The sequence below is a fragment of the Castor canadensis genome, chromosome 4 (genome assembly GCF_047511655.1).
Source record: "Castor canadensis chromosome 4, mCasCan1.hap1v2, whole genome shotgun sequence".
NCBI lineage: Eukaryota > Metazoa > Chordata > Mammalia > Rodentia > Castoridae > Castor > Castor canadensis.
In genome coordinates this window covers 54,208,443-54,228,058 of record NC_133389.1, presented here as the reverse complement: position 1 = coordinate 54,228,058, position 19,616 = coordinate 54,208,443, and the positions used below count along the sequence as shown (strand labels likewise).

At 44.9% G+C, this 19,616-nt stretch overlaps 1 protein-coding gene across 4 annotated transcripts in view; it reads left to right on the top strand.

The window, feature by feature from the left end:
* Positions 1 to 2,674: 2,674 nt before the first annotated feature.
* Positions 2,675 to 19,616, top strand: part of Enosf1 (enolase superfamily member 1) — a 48,016-nt gene continuing 31,074 nt past the window's right edge. For 3 of the 4 annotated variants that reach the window (XM_074070207.1, XM_020186192.2, XM_074070205.1), the window contains exons 1-2: positions 2,675 to 2,813; positions 9,048 to 9,156. In XM_074070207.1, the coding sequence (XP_073926308.1) occupies positions 2,730 to 2,813; positions 9,048 to 9,156 (193 nt within the window). In that variant the 5' untranslated portion in view covers positions 2,675 to 2,729. The remainder of the gene's footprint in view (positions 2,814 to 9,047; positions 9,157 to 19,616) is intronic. The other variant, XM_074070206.1, reaches the window with a different exon arrangement.

Sequence of the window (19,616 nt, the reverse complement as noted above, 5' to 3'; positions counted from 1 at the left end):
AGGCTGGCCTCAAACTGAAATCCTCCTGATCTCCACCTCCCAAGTAGCTAGGATTACAGGGTGAACCACAGGCACTCAGCCCCATTTACTGATAATCTACATTTGTCTTTATATAGACAAATTAATTTCTTTTTTGATCAGCTTTGGTATCTCTTTTATTTGGTGAATTTAGACCACTGACATTCAAAGTGATTAGTGACAGAGGTGGATTAATGCCTACCATATCCGTTACTGTTTTCTATTTGTTCCCTTGTTCTTTGTTCCTATTTTGTCTTTCACTCTTTTACTGCCCTTTGTGATTTTATTATTGTATGTGCTGCTGAAGCAAGCACCCTTTGTGGCTTTAAACTGAGGAATTTTATGATTGTATATTCTCTCCTTTCTTAGCATGTCAGTTATACTTTTCTTTCACTCTTTTTTTTTTTTTTTTTTTAGTGCTTGCTCTAGAATTTACAGTATACTTTTACAACCAATACAATTCACCTGTCTGGATCTTTCTTTTGTTAGTAGAAAATCCTTGCTTACCTCATAGAGGTTATTGGGAGGTTTGGATAAATGATACACCTCTGTACTCTGCACCTTGCTACTGAAATTATTTATTCCAAGAGGATCTTTAAGCCTTTTCCATCAGTGGTCAGTTAAAACTTGATCCTAGAAATAAACTTCAAGACCCTGAAGCAAGTATGACTGTGACACTTAAAAGGGTTAATTCTACATGAGAGTATTCATTATACTGGGAACCAAAATCCAGCAACAAGTATGTAGTCATCAATCCTAATGTTAAAAATGAATTCGGGATATTGGGGTGTCATGAGAGAGATGACACAACTCAGAAGTCAATAGGCAAGGCAAAATTTATTTCTGTAGAGGATGTGCCACAGACAGAGTCCAGTTATAGCAAGCATACTGGGCAGGAAGTCCACTCAGGTTTTATCTCTAAGGCAAATCTGCCCCTCACCCTGATTGAACAGGTTTTGGGTTCACAATCTTTATGATTGGTTAATTTGAAAAGGGGGCACGAGGGACAAGGAACCTTGGGGCAGTGAGAGTAAAGATTTACTTGAACAATAGTTGCCTTAGCAGTTTTTGAAACTAGGGCACTTGGCAATAACAGGAACTTGCTCAGCTCAGAACAGCCCTTTGTTTAAAACAGGAATTTACAGGGTTAAGTGATAGCTCATAAAGCATGTAGGCAACAATTCAGGGAAGTTAAGCTGACATCTGTACAATGATAATATTATACATTAACCCATTAGACAGAAAAGACCTGACTTCAGTGGATTCTTACAACTGAAGGCCAAGGGGCCACAAAACTATTTTTTTTGGCCTGCCTGTGTCATGTTTTGAGAGAGAGAGAAATTAAACTAGATGGTAATGTTTAGAAATTTGTATATTTTAACAATTTGGCTTTCAGAAATCTAGAAAATGGGAAGATATAGCAACCTGGTGTTCTAATTCCCCTAAGACCACAATCAGCTGGAGTGAGTATCTGTACCTGTAAAAGCAAGAGCCCTCTGCTCCCTATTGCCTCACTTGTCCTTGGCTCCTTCTGCCCAAGCTATTGTAGGCATGTGCTGCCTTAAACCACAGGAACTCATCTGAGGATTATGCCCATCCTTGAGCAACAGAGATGACCTCAATGTCCCTGAAAATATCCCTGCCATTGACAGAACATACCGGGAGCATAGGTTTTCGAATACTTCATTTACTCTTCAAAGCATTCCCCAAAGGTGCAAAACGTACACACACCACCTTTTAGCGCGCTTCTAAAATGGTACAGAAACACGTGTACGTGCAAACTTTTTTGATGGGAGGAGGAGGGATGTGGAAGAAGAGAGTGTCCACAGCTTTCAGGAAAGCCCAGGCTTTGCAGCCAAGACAATGCAACTGACTTGTGTGGGCAAGTCACTCATTCTCTTGGAATCCCTTTATTTCCCCCAATAAAATTGAAATAACCTACCTACATATTTACCTTGCAGGGTTGGGCGAATAAGAGAATGATTTCAAGCATCTGCATCAGTAGGATCTACTTCTAATTTTTTTTGGTGGTGTTTTTTGTTTTTGCGGTACTGGGGCTTGAACTCAGGGCCTACACCTTAAGCCACTCCACCAACCCTTTTTCGTGAAGGGTTTTTTGGAGATAGGGAGTCTTGCGAACTATTTTCCCGGGCTGGTTTCGGACCGCGATCCTCTTGATCTCTGCCTTATGAGTAGCTAAGATTACAGGCGTGAGCCACCGGCGCCAGGCGATCTGCCTCTAATTTTGAGGTGGCAAACAGCTGAGGGCACTTAAAGAATGCTAGAACTGTCCAAGTTTCTGACCCAAACCTGCTAGTAGGTGATGGCGCCCCAGTCAGCTAGGTTTCTTCCTCTAGGGCGATGCCTGGACAGGTCACTTCCGGAGCAGGCTTGTGTCCCATTCTCGCCTAGGTTCTAGGGTCCACAGAGACCCTGCGTGAATCTGTGCGCGGGGGGCAGTGAGGGCAGTGCGGACCGGAAACAGAGAAGACGCGGCGCATCCAAGGGAGCTCTGAGCTACGCTTGCAGCTCCAAGAAGCCAAATCCAAGCGAGCTGCAGCGCCCCCCCCCGACGACGCGACCAATCAGCGGCCGCCCCTCCAACGCCCCGCCCCTCCCAGCCAAAGCCCGCCCCCGCCGAAGCCCCGCCCCACCCCGCTAGTAGCTTGTCCCGCGAGAGACACGGCTGAGCGCTACGGGACGCAGTGGACATGGTGCGCGGCAGGATCTCTCGGCTCTCGGTCCGCGACGTGCGCTTCCCCACCTCGCTCGGGGGCCACGGCTCGGACGCCATGGTAAGCGCTGACCGACTGCTCAGGCCCCGCCCCGCCCTCGCTGGGTCCGCGAGGGGAGGTCGACAACTTTGGAACCACTGTGTCTGTAAAGTGCGAGGTGGGCACAGGGCAAGACAGGCCCTGTTCTTGTCCCAGGAATGTAATCACCCAGAAACTCTTCACCCTCCTGGGATTTTCCTTTTTTTTTTTAATTTTCTTTTTTTGATTTTCCTTTGTTGGATCTTACAATGCCTTGGTTTTACTTTTTACCGTTCAAGTTTTCCTGGAAACAGTAGAATATGCAAGGGTTTTGTTCAGTCCTCATCCAAAAAACTAGAACAGAGCGCTGGCTGCTCGGTACCGAGGACTCGACGGGGTTTGCAGGAGACCAGGAAGCCCCGGGCTGGGAGTTGGGGCTGGTGATCTGCTGCTTTCACAACTTGCTGTGTGACTTGGAGAAGACCCGAGCTCTCTGGGCCTCTTGGACCCATCATTGAAATGGGTCCACAGTCGGGCTTGACAACTGTGGGTCACGTGAGAGGACGCGCACATGAAATTACTGTACCTACAAACACGGTTCCAAAGGATTTGTCACTGTAAAGAGTTATACATATATAGGCTGGGGACATGGCTCAAGTGGTAGAGTGCCTGCCTAGCGAGTACTGCGGCCGACTTCACAGCCCCATACCGCCAAAGACAAAAACAAAAAACTAGGCATATGTCAGTTTTGGTTTTGGTTTTGTCTTTTGTTTGTTTTAGGGAGCTGGGGGAAGGGGGTCGGACCTAGGATTCACCCATACTAGGCAAGTCCTCTACCATGACTTCATCCCCAGCACTATGTCAGTGTTAGATGCAGTAAAGGAAGGGCGTGGATTTTGACTCCTACCCAAATGCTGAAGGGCTGCTCTGCGCACTGATAATGTTAGAGGGACCCTTTCGCGCCCCCAACCCAACTTCTAATGTGCTTCCTAAGAATGCGAAGGCAGAGTCTTCACAGGGCCTGTTCCCCTGGATTCTTACCTCTCCTCCTGGCCCACCAGTGAGATGGTCACACTAGAAAAACGAGTTGCATCCCTATATAATGAATATATGGAAATATAGCCACAAGTAGAAAGAGCAATGTTAGGGAAATGGTTACCTAGAGAGGGGAAGGGAATGGGGGGTACCCAGGGATCCTAATTCAGTGTTATGTTTTACTTCTTAAACGGTAGATAGCAAACTGGTGTTCATTACATTCTCTATGTTCGCTCCGAACCTGAAATTATTATAAAACTTGGTCTCTTAAAAAATGTGCTAAATAAAGTTATTAAATGCATAAGAACGTCCTTTATTCTGATATTAACTTCTTCCTGCTTTTTGTTTTTGCAGTATTGGGGGATTGAGCCCAGGGTCTTGCACTCTATCATTTGAGCAGCCCTGTTCTTGCTTTTTAAAAATCCCTGTGTGTCCTTTCTTATATCATGGTAACTGACTTTTAAAAATCCAGTCACAATCCTTTGTGAACTTCCACATAAATATTTGAAATTTTATTGCAATTTGTAAAATCCAGACACCTTGACTGAATGCTACTGCCTTTGCCCCTCAGAAGTAACTGGAGTAAACCACACAATCTCTCCCAAGCCTTGGTTTTCTCATCTGTAAACTAGGACCATCCACTTCACAGGAGCCTGCAAGGAGCCTGACACACAGAAGGCCTTCAATAAAAGTTGGCTGTAATTGCTGCTTACATATGAGGAAACTGAAGCAGAAGAGACTCTGACCTAGACTTGTTAAGATAACCTGGAGAATTTAAGAAATGGAATTTGTTTCTGGGCCTGTGGGTGTATGAACTCTAGGGGAGGAGAGATTATCTGCTGCCTGTGTCGCAAACTCATAAATACTTGAGGCCATTTTCTCAGGAGGTAGGGTGTGTGTAGCATACTGATTCTTAAGGGCCTTCTTGGTAGAATGTGCTACTTTGTAATTCTCCAGGGTTATGGCTTCACTCACCCTCGGGGCCTGCTGAACTCAGCACTTCAGCTACTTTTCAGCATTCAGCAGCAGAGTGAAACTTCCCTTTGAGAAGTAGGATGTTTTTTCATGCACAAGTCCTTAAATGGTCCTCACAGTCTGTTAAAGCAAAAGTTCTTATTATTTCTTTGTTGTTTGTTTTTTTGGAGGCAGTACTGGGGATTGAACTCAAGACCTCATCATTGCTTGGCAGGTGCTCCACCACTTGAGCCATGCCCCAGCCCAAAGCAAAGGTTCTTTTGATTTATTTGTTGTTGGTTTTTTGACAGTCCTGGGGCTTGAACTCAGGGCCTCAAGCTTGGATATTTTTGAGATAGTGTCTCGCTTTTTGCCTAGGGTGGCCTTGAACCACAATCCTCCAATCTCAGCCTCCCAAGTAGCTAGGATTACAGGCTTGAGCCTCTGGTGCCTGGCCAGAGCTGCCCGTATGGAAGAGTCTGTACTTGACTCTGATTCCTCTTGGGCTCTCTTTGTTTCTGCTCCTGGTCACCGAACTTAAAATTACTGCTCTGTGCCTGTGATCTTGTCCTTTATATCTGTTTCTTACCTAATTTGAAATCCTGTTTCTCGCCTTCTCTTGGAGTTGCCTTCATTATTTCTGCTTCCATTGTCCTTTACCCTACATTTCACATGGTCTGCTGCCCCTTCTTCCTCCTGAGTCTGTCTCCTTGCTAGCCTCCCCCATTTTCCCTCCTCAAGACTCTCCCATCTCACTCCAAGCTCCCACTATGATTCCTCTCCATGTTGGCAATTTCTGGGCCCACCTTTATGCCAGAGTCCTGGATCCCCTTTCTAGATCTTCCTTCTTACCTCACATGCCATCTGGACCCTTCCAGAAAGATTTTTTCCACCTTCATGCTGAACATGGTCTAAGTCAGAACTCATCATCTTTCATTCCCACCCCCACTCTCCTGATCTACTAGTCACAGATTCAAAAGCTTCTGATTACTTTAGACTCATCATGTTCTTTTGACTTCTCCTAAGGTTTCCTTTTCTCATTGCCACTTCTTATAACCCAGAAACTGCTGATGGGTCTTTAATTCTTGGAGTCTCTCTCTTAGCCTCATTTCTCAATTCCAACATCAGGAACCCAGTGACTATGGTAAGCCAGAATGGGTACCAGCCCTTGAATATACCTTTTCCTTATCTGTCCACTTTACTCCTTTCACTGCCACTGTTACTGTCTTAGTCTGTTTTGTGATGGTGTAACAAAATACCCTGAAGTTGGATAATTTATTTTAAAAAATGTCTATTTATCTCATAGTTCTGGAGGCTGAAGAACATGGCTAGGCTTATAGTGAAGGCCCAGTGTTGCATTGTGTGGTAGTAGAGAAGCAGAGGGAGCACCTACTCATAAGCAAGGAGTATATGTATAAGAGACACCAAGAGGGGGTGCCTGGTTGGATTTATGACAGGCCATTCTCATGATAACTAACCCAGTCTCCAAAAAGACATTCAGTGGGGGTAGTTCCCACATGACCTAACTACCTCTTAAAAGTCCAACCACCTCTCAGCACCATCACGTTGGGAACCAAGCCTTAGCATGAGTTTTGGTGGGGACAAACCATACTAAAATCATAGTAGTTACCTCGACTAAGGTATTCTTCCCTTACATATCCTTTATATCCCTTCCCCAGTGCTAGAAGCTTCCTGTGCTCCACTGACCACCTTGGATTCCATCTTCAAAAACCCTGCTCCAGCTCTGAGTGCATTCAGCTGCCAGGGACCTCTGCTTGCCTCTCCTGCTTTGCATCTCTTCCAGGGACTGCCATATATTATTAGAATTCCGGTAAAATGTCTTCTCACCTAACTTCCTGAAGGGCAGACATATCTGTGTCTGCCTCAGTAACCTACCGTCTCTGGCACATAGCTAGTGCTCAGTATTGCATACCCTGAATTCCCTGCACTGGACTTTGACAACAACTCAGGCCTCCTACCTGTCATGTACACTCCCTACCTCTTCACTGAGTACAGGAATTTGCATTCTGCCTCCATAATTTATTCATGCTATGACCTTGGACAAGTCACTATACCTCTTTAAAATTCACTTTCCTTGCCTCTAAGACAGAGATAATAGCATCTGTTTTATAATACTATTGTGAAGATCAAATGAAATAAGGTTAAATTCTTAGAATGTGCCTGGCACAATAGACATAGTTATAACATGAGTAATGAGGACAGTAATAAATTGGCTATGACAATTTATTGTCATAGCCTTATACAGAAACTCTTCAATAGTTGCAACCTACATTCCTCATATTCAGATCTTCTGCCTGGCTTTTTTGGTATCCAATAGCTGTCCCACATCATCTATTGACCTTACTGCTATTCATTTCCAAGCCAGTACTCTCAGGGGCCTTTTGCTTCTCCCGTTGCAAAAAACAACAACAGCAACAACAAAAAAAAGCCTCTGGGTTTTGCATTGCTTTCCCTTGCTTGGAATTCTCACCTGCACCTTTGCCCATTCATAGGGTCTTTGCCCCCTCAAGAAAAATCCCCCAACTTCTACTTCCTCTATGCTTTTCTTCCCTTGAGCTTCTATGTTATTTATAACCTTCTTCTCTCTTAGCTTGTTCTTACCTGGTTTTAGATTTTAGTTTTCTCTCCCTATTATATGAAAATTCTGTAGTAATAGACTTTAAAAAAAAATCTACATCCTGCCCATCAATAAGCCATGTTAGGTTTCATAACAGTTGTACAATAAAACCATACAAAAATACTGAAAAGCAACAAAGGGGGCTGGCGGAGTGGCTTCAGTGGTAAAGTGCCTGCCTAGCAAGTAGGAGGCCCTAAGTTCAGTTCCCAGTGCCACCAAACATACAGCCAAATGAAAACATGGGTTAATTTGCTTTGAAGCTTTATTCCTTTATTTTACCCAAGTAGTCTCTGACTTTACACTTTTGTCAGCCCTGCTACAAACTGCTGCAATGGAAATCAGTTCAAAAAAACCTTTTTTTGGTATACTGGGGTTTGAGCTCAGGGCTTTATGTTTGCTAGGAAGGCACTCTGCTACTTGTACAATGCCTCCAGCCCTTTTGCTCTGGTTATTTTGGAAACAGTATCTCACTTTTTGCCCAGGCCAGCCTAGAGTACAATCCTCCTGTTTTAGACTTCTCACTGATGCTAGGATGACAGGTGCATGCCACCACGCCTACCTTTTTCCATTGAGATGGGAATGACAGACACATGTCACCATGCCCAGCTTTTGGTTGAGATGGCGTCCTGCTAACTTTTTGCCTGGGTTGGCCTCTAACCCCCATTTTCCCTATCTCATCCTCCCAAATAGCTAGGATTACAGGAGTGAGGCACTGGTGCCTGGCTTAACATCAGTCCAATTTTATGCAGCAGCTTTCTGAAACCTTGGCTAATTCAATTTGAAGCTGCTTGTGAATGTGACTATATTTAGAAAACTGATTAAAAACTCCTGGGGTTAGGTGTGGGGCATGGTGGTGCATATCTGTAATTCCAGCTACTCCAGAGATGGAAGCAGGAGGATCAGTAGTTCAGGGTCAGCCTGGGCAAAGGTAGTGGCAAGAGCCTGTCTCAAAAAAAAAAAATTAAAGGCCAGTGGTGTACCTCAAGAGGTAGAGCACTGGCCTAGCATGTACAGGGCTCTGGGTTCAATACCCACAAAAAAAGAAAGGAAAGGAGAGGGAGAGAGAGAAAAGAATAAAAGAAAGAAAGAAAAGAAAACTCCTGGGTTTAAAATTGAGCTGGACGCCAGTTTTTGGCATCCTTGCAAACTGGTATTAAAAATGTGTACATTTGGTCTCTCTGCTTCCTGGCTGCCATGAGGTGAGCAACCTCTGCCACACATTCCTGCTGCCATGATATTTTGCCTTGCTTCAGGCCCAAAGCTACAGATCCAGCCGACCATGGACTAAAACCTCTGAAACACCAAGCCACAATAAATCTTTCCTCCTTAAAAAAAAAAAAAAAGTATAGATTTAGGGCTCACGCTGGAGCTCAGTAATTGAGTTTGTGCTTAGCATGTACAAAGCCCCGACTTGCTTCCCACCTTCCAGCAAAACACATACATTGCACTTGTTGAATTAATGTGAGTTCTTCAGGAGCACTTTCTTTTGGTCCATTCAGAGTTCCTTCATTTTCTGTGGGGTGCAACCACTGTTCTGTCACATTGGAGCTCTTGGGCACCCTCATTGGATTTTCTGTTCCTGAGGGGCATCTCATGTTTATTCTGGGTTCCTCACCTTTGCATTTTGGGTGGGGGTCTCTTTCCTGCAGCACACAGACCCTGACTACTCTGCTGCTTACGTTGTCATAGAGACTGATGCAGAAGATGGACTCAAGGGCTGTGGCATTACCTTCACCCTGGGGAAGGGCACTGAAGTTGGTGAGTTGATCAGTCTTGAGGTACTAGAATGTTTCATTTTCCCCATTTAGATTCTCGTTCTGGTATTTTTCTCTGTATTTACACTGCTCAAGGGGAATAAAAACAGTGCTTCATGGTTTGTTACTTGTTTTGCTGGGAAAACCCAGAAAGAGGCAGCTACTCTTTTCTTGCACTTATCTATAGATTGCCTAAAACCCTTGAATCTGGACCCATTTCTCTGTGTCAGATGGTAACTATCAGTATGTTCCTAAGCTGCTTTCACAGAGGAGAGCTTTGAGGACCTGGACCAGGCAAGTGACCAGGGTATGAGAGGGAGTGGAGGTGAGCTCATGCAATGAGACTTACTGTGATGTCTCCTTGGCTCCTAAGATGTTTCACACCAAGCTGGTTCCAAGAGCACATTCTTTGGGGTACACGTTGAGCAGTATATAAGTCACCTCCACCCCCCCCCCCGTTTTTGTAAACTGAAGGCACTGAGCATAATGGAACACATCTCAGAGCTGCCAAGATCTCAGAGGGGATGTTGAATCCTCTCGTTTTTTTTTAGAAATAGAGAAACTAAGCACTACTCAGCAATGGCAGTGTTACGAGAATCTCAAACACAGACATGGGACACCAAGGCTTTTCAGTAAGCAATATTTATTAGCATGCCGGCAGCAGCTCAGTGGATTCACATCCAAAGGCTGAGCCCTGAGAACAAAGGGGTCTCACCTTATATACCCTTACAAGCAGGTTACAGAAGCAAAAAGCAAGGTTTAACCCATATATGGTTGCATGCAACTCTTATTGGCTACTTCACCCCAGTGCTATGTGACCTTCTAAGTTTTCTCTCCCTGCTATGCCATCCCCTCCCCCCGCTACATTATCAGAACACAGACTTGCTTGTTTCTTTTCTTTTCTTTTTTTTTTTTTTTTGTTTTTGGCCCTCCTCCCTGCTACATTATTCCCCCTTTGATGCTCGGACCCATCTAGGGTCAAAGAGCATCATCTTCATTTAGGGGTTTGCATTTTAATAGCATCATTACATGGGCAGCTGTTTTTCTCTCTGTATTGGCCTCTATAATGCTATAATGGTCCTGATGGACTGCAATACCAAGGACCAGACAGGGTAACATCAAACCTGCTCCTAAGACAAGCCCCATTACCCCGCTTTCCAGGACAAATGTAGCCTGTATTGTTTACTTTACTCTGGGACTTTTAGTATCACTTACTGGCAACCTCACAAACCTGGGGGATATACAAGCCAACGATGTAACACTGACCTATCGGTGGGTGAATGATACAAAGTATGGCTGTGCAGAGGTCCCACAAATTACTCTCTTATAACATTCAGTACATGGGGAAACCTTGCAAGGGCCAACCCAAGTGGTAAGGGTCCAAGTGTGTAGAGAACAGGGGTGTTTCCCATGTTCGGGCTTTCCCCATGCGTAGACTAGTCAGCATCCTGAATGACTGGAGCAGGGCTGTTGTTCCATTGTGCCTGGTCTCCTGTTGTCTCCTGGGAAGCAGAGTCCGGGTCAGGGATGCATTCCCACTCAGGAGAGGCTGGCTTTACTTGGCTGTGGTGGATCCAAGGAGCAATTTTTTCTACTTTAAATGTAGGAGAATAGACAAGATAACAACAAAAGGACCCCTGCAATGGGGTTTTCGTGGTTGGACATTTTATTCTTTTACCCAGACAGTATCTTTTTGTTTTGTTTTGTTTTTTTACTGAGTAAAATTACCATGGCAACAATATATTATCAGTATATATGTCCAAGAAAACACATTGTTTAAAAGAAGTTAAAACCACCATCTTTACATGTCAAGGACATGTTTACAGCCAGTAAAATAGTCATTTTGTCTTTATTTAAGTAGAAGACTCTGTCTAAAAATATGAGTTTGTGTCTGGAAGGGCTTTAATGACAGATGGCCACACGTGTATGACAACTGTTTCCTCAATCCTCTCGGTCTTGGTTATTTTTGAGAGGTGTGGCACAAGTGACTCCATTTCAACTTTGATGGCATTCCCCTCTTTTCTCCAAGCTGTTTGTCTCTGAGCAGTCTCTTCTGAAGATCTTTTTCTCATCCAAGTTCTATCAAGGCCCGACCCTGTTTAGCTTCCGAGACCAGACGAGATTGGGCATGTTCAGGGTATATCTGTAGACTGAAGATATTTCCTGACTGGTCATTTTTTTCCCTCATCATGAGGATTTGCTCTTTCCTGGATTTTGTTTGTTTGGTTTTGGTCCCATATTGGAGGTGGGGAGTGACGAGCAGATCAGGTGGGAGTCAGTACCAACTAGACCTTTTGGCCAAATTTAAGCAACAATGAGGCTTAAAAGGAGTGGCCCTTAGGCAGGGGGCTTCTAGGCAAAGATAATACAAAACAAAACAGAAACAAAACAGACGTCTGAAAAGCTAACCTGGTTGACACATAAGTACTTATTAGAGTCATTTTTTGTGGACTTGATTGTCAATGTCCCAGAAGGATCAGAACTGTAATGACAAAAACTTAAAGAGTAATTGTTAAAATTTTGATGGACAATTTAGCAACTAACAGAACAGTATATCAGTACCATTAACTTTTTGTTACTGTGTTTATCTAAATTTTGTATTTTAGAAGACTTGATATACTTGAAAAACATAAATATATTTAGTATACAGGAACCAGCAATGGCATCACAGCTCTATAGAGGTTATATATACATATTAGTTTAGTTGTTGCTCTTGAAGTAAAACTTTAGATTTTTTTCATCAGTTGAGGGGGCTGGAAATCAGTGTCAGTGACCCCAAATAGCCCAGTCACAGACACATATAGGTTACCGACTGCATTCGAATCACCCAAGACAACAGCTGTTTAACCATGAAGTCATCTAGACAATTTTGCATAAACCAGCTCTTTTTTTTTTTTTTGCAGTAGTGGGGCTTGATCTCAAGGCCTTCATCTTGAGCCACTCCACCAGCCCTATTTCGTGAGTAACCAGACAGGGTTACTCAGGGTCTCTGGGAGGTAATCAGGCTCCCCTTCTGCCTCGTGAAGGGAGGTCTATTATTCAAACCCAGTTCTTACCAGTCTGATGGGCGGGGCTCCCAGTTGGTTCCTGAGCCTTGTCTGGGTTCCTTTGTTCCTTCATTGGGTCAACAGGTCCACTGGAGCCTGGTGGGATGTTCTCCCGACAAGCTGGGGATGCCAAGTCCCAGCGACAAGGAGGTGATAACCCTGTCTCCGACTCCTGGACAAGTCCCCAGTAATGTTAAGGGAATCTCAAACAGACACATGGGATACCAAGACTTTTCAGGAATCAATATTAGAGTGCCAGCAGTGGCTCAGTGGATTCACATCCAAAGGAAGAACAAAGTGGTCTCACCTTATATACCCTTGCAAGCAGGTTACAGAAGCAAAAAGCAAGGTTTAACCCATATATGGTTGCGTGCAACTCTATTGGCTACTTTACTCCCAGTGCTACATGACCTTCTAAGTTTTGTCTCTCTGCTATGCCATCCCCTCCCTCCTGCTACATTATCAGAACGCAGACTTGCTTGTTTCTTTTTTTCTTTTTTTGGCCCTCCTCCCTGCTACAGCAGAACCTGACTTCCCAAAGCACTTTCTCTTTAGATCATTTAAATATAGCTTTTTATTGTGAGTATAATACATGCACATGGTATAGAATTGAGGAAGTACAAAAAGATGATTTTTGCCACATCAATTTCTTTTTTTGTCAGTACTAGGTTTTTTTTTTTGTTTGGTTGGTCTTTTTTCTGGGGAGGGGGTTTGCAATACTGGGGCTTGAAATCAGGGCCTATACCTTGAGCTACTCCACCAGCCCTTTTTTGTGTGTGTGAAGGACTTTTTTTTTTTTTTTTTTTTTTTTGAGATAGGATCACATCTGTCATCCTAGCTACTACAGAGGCTGAAATCAGGAGGATCGTGGTTCCAAACCAGCCTGGGCAAATAGCTTGTGAGACCCTGTCTTGAAAAAACCCTTCACAAAAAGGGCAATGGAGTGGCTCAAGTGGTAGAGTGCCTGCCTGCCTAGCCTGCCTAGCAAGCATGAGGCTTGAGTTCAAACCTCAGTCCTACCAAAAAAAAAAAAAAAAAGTGTGTGACAGGCTAGAACATAGGAAAATAGGCCATGGAACTTCTCAGACCTCACGTGGTTCATTCTCCGCATGTTTCAAGCCAAACTCCTTATCTCAGCCCAGTACTACAATGGAAGGTGATTCCTCCTTCCATTATCCCTCAGAGAGAAACATGAATATTGATCACACCCTAGCCTGAACTACCACCCTAGCCCAGGGACAGCACAAACCCTTCCCAGAACTGCTCAGGTTTTTCCCCTCCCACAGGTTAGTGCAATCTTTAAAACAAAACAAAACAAAACAAAATCTGGTAGTAGAGAAAGCTCTCTGCTTCCAAGTCCCACCTGGCCAATCATGGCCTTTTGTAATTTCTTTCTCTAACTTTTAATAAGATTTTATTATCATCCTCACTAAGTCTACATATCCTGCCTTGTCTGGACACATCTACATGTGAGAATCAACTAAACTGGGTCTTTTCTGTCAAAGAGCTAGCTTGGTGGTAGAGCATGAGACTCTTAATCTCAGGGTCCTGGGTTTGACCCTCTACCCACCAGTATCACACTATGGAATATGTCTGTCATTGTGTGATATTAGCTAATTTCCCCAGTTGTCTATGTGCTCAGTGGCACATTGCCTGGCTATAAAGTTTCTGGCTTTAAGCAGAGAATTGTTTGTCATCAGATGTCCTAAAACTCAAATGTCTAGTCTTAGGATAATCATTGTCTAGAGGAATCTCTGTTTTAAGGTCCCCTTGGCCCACAGGTTAATTATATACTTGGTGCTGCCATTTTAGGTAAACAGTCATTTCAGGCCTCAGTTTCCCTGGAATCCTAGAATTCCCACCTCATGGGTCATCTCTTTGTCTTTGGGTACACCAATCAAATTAAGTCTTGGGTTCATGCTCTCCAATTATGTCTGCTCTTCCCCTATGCCCTCCCCTAAACCTCAACCTTAGTCAGTCATGAAGGCTGTGAACCTAGCTCCCTCCTTAGAGCAAAGAGGCAGTACTGCATAAGGAATAAAACTGAGGCATTCACCTCCCCTCACCCCATGTGTGTGTGTGTGTGTGTGTGTGTGTGTGTGTGTGTGTGTGTGTGTGTGTACTGGCTTACCTGACTTAGGTAAGAGACACCTACACCTTTCTGCAGAAGTAAATTTTGCCTTGTCCATTAGCTTTTGAGCATGTGTCTGATTTGTGATCATGGCAGTGCTGTGATATTTCTAACACATGTGGGATATAAGAATCTGGAATTTCTGTGTACTAGCAACTATAACACGTACAAGTGTTGAGGAAATATTGTCAGATGAGAAACCAAGCGACACTGAGAGAAGTAGGAGAACTCAGGTTTTATTTTACACCAGTGGTGCCAGATGAGCTCATACTCAAAATTTTGGGCCCCAAACAGTGAATTCATGGGATTCTTAAAGGTCAGTGCAGGGCATCAGGTTACAAGGAATGTGTTAGGGTCAATAGGTGAGCCATTGCTGGGTTAGAAACCCAGGGTTGTTTAGGTAGGAGCAGCAGGGGAGGTCTGCTTTGGAAAGTTTGTTTATAGAAGGAGACAAAGGCAGGCCATAATGGGCAGTAATCTCCACATGGAGCCTTTTTGTCTTAGTCCTGGACTGATTCTGTGGCTTAACTAGTAATTTCTCATGTCCTATAGCCTGCTTTAAGACAGTCTTCCTATTCATTACCCCCTTTCAATGCTTTTCCTACTTGTGGACAAGCATTGACCCTAAATTTCAGGGATTTCATTAGGTTCCTCCTGTCCCAAAGGTCTGTATTGGGTTACCAAGAGCTGTAACTTTATTGCCTCCATTTCCAAGCTAATGAAGTGAGTTAGGGCATTGAGAATGCAAGGGCCAAATACTAGGGCCAATAGGAGCATGAAAAGAGGACCAGCCAAGGGGAGTAGCCATGAGGCCCAATTCCAGATGCTGCTCCATCTGTACCAGGAATTCGTTAATTCCTGTCTCCTATGTGTGAGCCGGGCCTGTAATTGCTGAGCCATATCTCTGGCTATTCCTGACTAATTCACATAAAAGCAACATTCTTTATTTAGGAAAAGATAGAGCCCCCCCACCCCACCCTTTTTGGCAGTAAGTTCAACCCTCTCCAATTTTGGAGGATCACTGGTGCTGGTGAGTCCAGCTGGTCTTGCATGGTCACTATGCACCTAACCCCTTGTTCTATGTTATTTGTTAGGTCTGCAGGCAATTCCTCCTATGCCTATTCCTATACCAGCCATTATCCCTAATCTAATTAGTAAAGGTATGAATTCAATAGCTCTCTTTGACCATGTGTGGGCCATCAAAGGTACAGGGAGATAAACATTGTTAGGCACTATGTTTATCTGGGAGGTGAGGAATGCTAATGTGCAAATGCCCTTCCAGTTAGCTGGCAAGCACTGATAAGCAAGGGTCCTGCATACAAAGAAGGTTCCTGGGCTGCTGCACCATGGTCTGTCAACTGTACATCTAATGGCAGTGGCTGTACAGTTTTGGATTTGGGCACATTGGCTAGCAGCCAGTTCTCCTACTGGATAGTATCCTTTTGAATGGTAGATACAATTAGGGGCACTCTGAGATAGCTGTATATTGCTTATTTTGGGTTTCATGCTGGTAGAGTTGGGAGTAGTATCATACATGCTATAGTTGAGGGGGCTCACCGGGGTCGCTACATAATGAAGGGGACTTGAGGACAGGCAGAGCCAACAATCACCCACCAATGGTGGTTTCATAAGATGAAGAAGGCATTGCATTTAACAGGTTGTACAGTTGGGGTTCCAAGTTAAAGTTCCCTGTCCCAGAAGGAAGCTTTAATGGGGGTCATGGTGGTGGCAGACCAATGTCTTTTATAGGCTCAGAGCTGTCTAGGTAATTGCCTCTGGATGGCCTCTCTATATCTGCGGCTTTTCCCTTAGTAGACTGATACAGGGACAGGGTGGGCAGGTAGGGTGCCCAGACATAAAGAGGTTTATTTCTTCCTCCTGTCATTTCATCGTTCCATGCCTTTAAGGGGTCCCCATCTTTCTGCCTGCAAGCCTTCTGCCCTATACTGCCTTTTTTCTTGTAGGACCCTGTCAGGCCTGTCAGTTTTCCTTATAGTAAATTGTCCCTCCTCTGGTACATTCAGAAATTGATGTGCTGCATGTGGGTGACAGGTATTGGTAATAGGTGAAGGCATATCGTAGCCTTCCCTGGAAGGAGAGAGGTTTTACGCAAGCTAAGCAGTCATCCTGGCCTCTAAGTGGGACAACCTTAAAATGTGATAGAGTCAGGAGGCAAAAACACATCAGAGACCTCATGCCTGGGACTGAGGTCTGGGTTACAGATAGCACCGAACAGCAGTAAGTCTTCCTACTATGAGGAGATAACAGGAGGCCAGCAGTAATTTTTGGCCTACATTCCAATCTTGGGGAGCAGTGACGGCTAGTCCTAGTGTGAACAGTGTTGCAACAATGCTAATCAACAGGATAAGGTATAGGTGGCAGAAAAGGGGATACATTTGCATCCTGGTGAATCCTCAGGCTTCTGCCATGTGTTGACCAACCAGCTTCTGGTAGGTGGCTGGAGCAGGGTTGGAGCTCTCTTGGGCAATGGTGTGCTGTTGTGATGTCCTCTGGAACTCAATTTGAGGAGGTTAGTTAGGTCACAGAAGGCCTGCCAGTCATTGGGGTCTTTGGGGGCTGCTGCCTTCTTTATCTGTGAGTGATGAATCCAAGGAGAGTGATACCTGCAACTTTAAAAGCCGTGGGATTTGCTAATATTACTAGATGGGGACCCATCCAACTGGGTTGGAGTGGTTCCTTTTTCCAGTCTTTTACCCATACCATATCCCCAGGTTGGTGGGGATGGGCCCAGTTACCCATGGAGATTGGGGTCCTTTCTAAGACTTCCTGGGAAATGTGGCGTAGGGTTTTTCCTAGGGCCTGGAGAGTTCGGGACATGTCTAGATTTCCAATTTGCCTGAGGTTCCCTCTAAGCTTGTTTATTATGGGAGGAGGTCTGCCATAGAGAGTCTCAAAGGGTGAGTAGCTGGAGTGTCTAGGGGTGCAGCATGTGCTGAGCAGGGCCAATGGTAGCATGTCTATCCAGGGGGATTGTGTTTCTTGGAAGTTTGACTAGGGTGATTTTGAGGGCCCGATTCATGCGCTCTTTCCCTGAACTCTGAGGCCTGTATGCTGTATGGAGTTTCCATTTTATTTTTAAAATTTTGGCCAGGCCCTGAATTATTTCTGCCATGAAGGCTGGCCCATTATCTGATCCGATAGAAAGGGGAAGCCCGTATCTGGGGATAATTTCTCTTAAGAGAGCCTTTATTACCTCTTGTGTTTTCTCTCTGTGTGTGGGGTAAGCCTCAACCCACCTTGTGTAAGTGCAGACAAGAACCAAGAGGTACTGGTATCCTCAACAGGGCTTGACCTCTGTGAAGTCCACTCCTAGGTCCTCAAAAGGCATGGTGCTTGTTGTTTGTATCCCAGGGCTTGGCTTAGGCCCTTGACTCGCATTGTTTCGTGCACATGTAATGCACCTAGCACTTATTTGGGTGCACAGGGTTGGGAGCTTGGGAATGAAATAGTATCTGTCTAATAGTTTTTCCAGGGCCATTTTCCCCAAGTGCTTTAGCGTGTGTTGTTTTACCAGAGAGGCTGCAACCGCACTGGGGACAAAGAGTCTCTGGTCAGGCAACTTCCACCAGCCTCCCTTTTCTTTTATTACTTTTTCATCTTTTGCCTATTGTTCTTCCTCCTTGGTGTAATTTGGGGTGGGAGGCAGCTCTGGAGCCAAAAGAAGTTTGGCAGTTTGCTTCGGCACTCCAGGGGAGCTTAGCCCTTCTGCTGCCCTCCTTGCTGCCTGGTCAGCCAGGCGGTTCTCTCTACTGACATAGTCCATGCCCCTTTGGTGGCCTCTGCAGTGTATAACAGCCACTTGAGATGGTTCCCAGACTGTTTCCAGCAGTTGGAGGATTTCTTGTTTGCTTTTAATTTCTTTCCCCCTGCTGTCAGCAGTCCTTTTTTCTTATATATTGTTCCATGTATGTGCAGGATGGCAAAGGCATACTTAGAATCTGTGTAGGTGTTCACCCACTTTCCTTTTGCATATCATAATGCCTGGACCAATGCCCAAAGTTCAGCTCATTGTGCAGACCATCCTTGTGGTAGGGCTTCAGCCTGTATGATGTCGTTAGCAGTGGTGACTGCTAACCCGGCCTTTCCCCAGCCACCCTGGACAAAGCTGCTTCCATCTGTGAAGAATTCAAGCTCTGGATCCGAGTGGAGGGGCGTCCATTAGGTCTGGCCTGCTGGAGTACACTTCGTCCATTACCTTTTTGCAATCATGATCTGGGGGCCCTTCCTCTGTTGGCAGGAAAGTGGCAGGATTTAAAGTTCATACAGTTTCAAGTCTGACTCAAGGACTTGAGTATTGGGCCATTCTGGAACTGGTCAGCCATTTATGACCCTGCCTATTCATTAGGGCCATGACTGCATAAGGGACCTTAACATTAATGTCCTGTCCCAGGATGAGCTTATCAGCCTCCCTGATTAGGTTTACAATAGCAGCTGGGGCTTGGAGACACTGTGTCTAAGCACTTTGTCAGGTAAGCCATTGGCCAATGCCATGGACCCACTGTTTGGGTGAGGACCTCCAGAGCTGTGTGATTTTTCTCATAGACAAGAGATTAAATGGTCATGTTACATCTGGCAGCCCTAGCACAGGGCGCTGGTTAACAGTCTCTTTATCTCCTGGAAGGCCTTTTCTTGGTCTGGTCTCCAGTTTAGAGGGTCCTTTCTGGAGCCTGCTATGGCCTCATAGAGTGGTTTGTCCAGGCTTGTATATCCACATATCCAGAGTCAACAGAATCCTGCCACTCCCAAGAATTCTCGGACCTTCCTTTTGGTCTTTGGCGGTGGGATGGAGCAGATGGCCTGTTTCCTCTCTGGACCCAGGGTGCGTTGTCCTTCTGAGATGATAACTCTGAGGTATCATACCTCTGCTGGCAAACTTGTTCCTTTTTCCAGGAAACTTTGTAGCCTGCCTCAGAGAGTTGGGCTAGCAATTCCTTTGTCCCCTCCCAGCATTTCTCCCGGTTGTGGCTTGCCAGGAACAACTCATCCATATATTAGAGGAAAGTACAGCTTGGATTTTCTTCCAGGAAAGTTGACAAATCTGCTGCTAGGGCTTCCCCGAATAAGGTGGGTGAGTTTTTGAATATCTGAGTCAGTCAGGTCCAGGCCATTTGTATTTTTCTTCCAGTATGGGGGTCCTCCCATTCAAAGGCAAACAGAGGCTGGCTAACCAGGGCCAGAAGAAAGTGTGCTTTAGGTCCAGGCAGATGACCCAACTTGCTTGCAGCAGTAGACAGCTCAAGAGAGTGTAGGGGTTAGGACTACTGC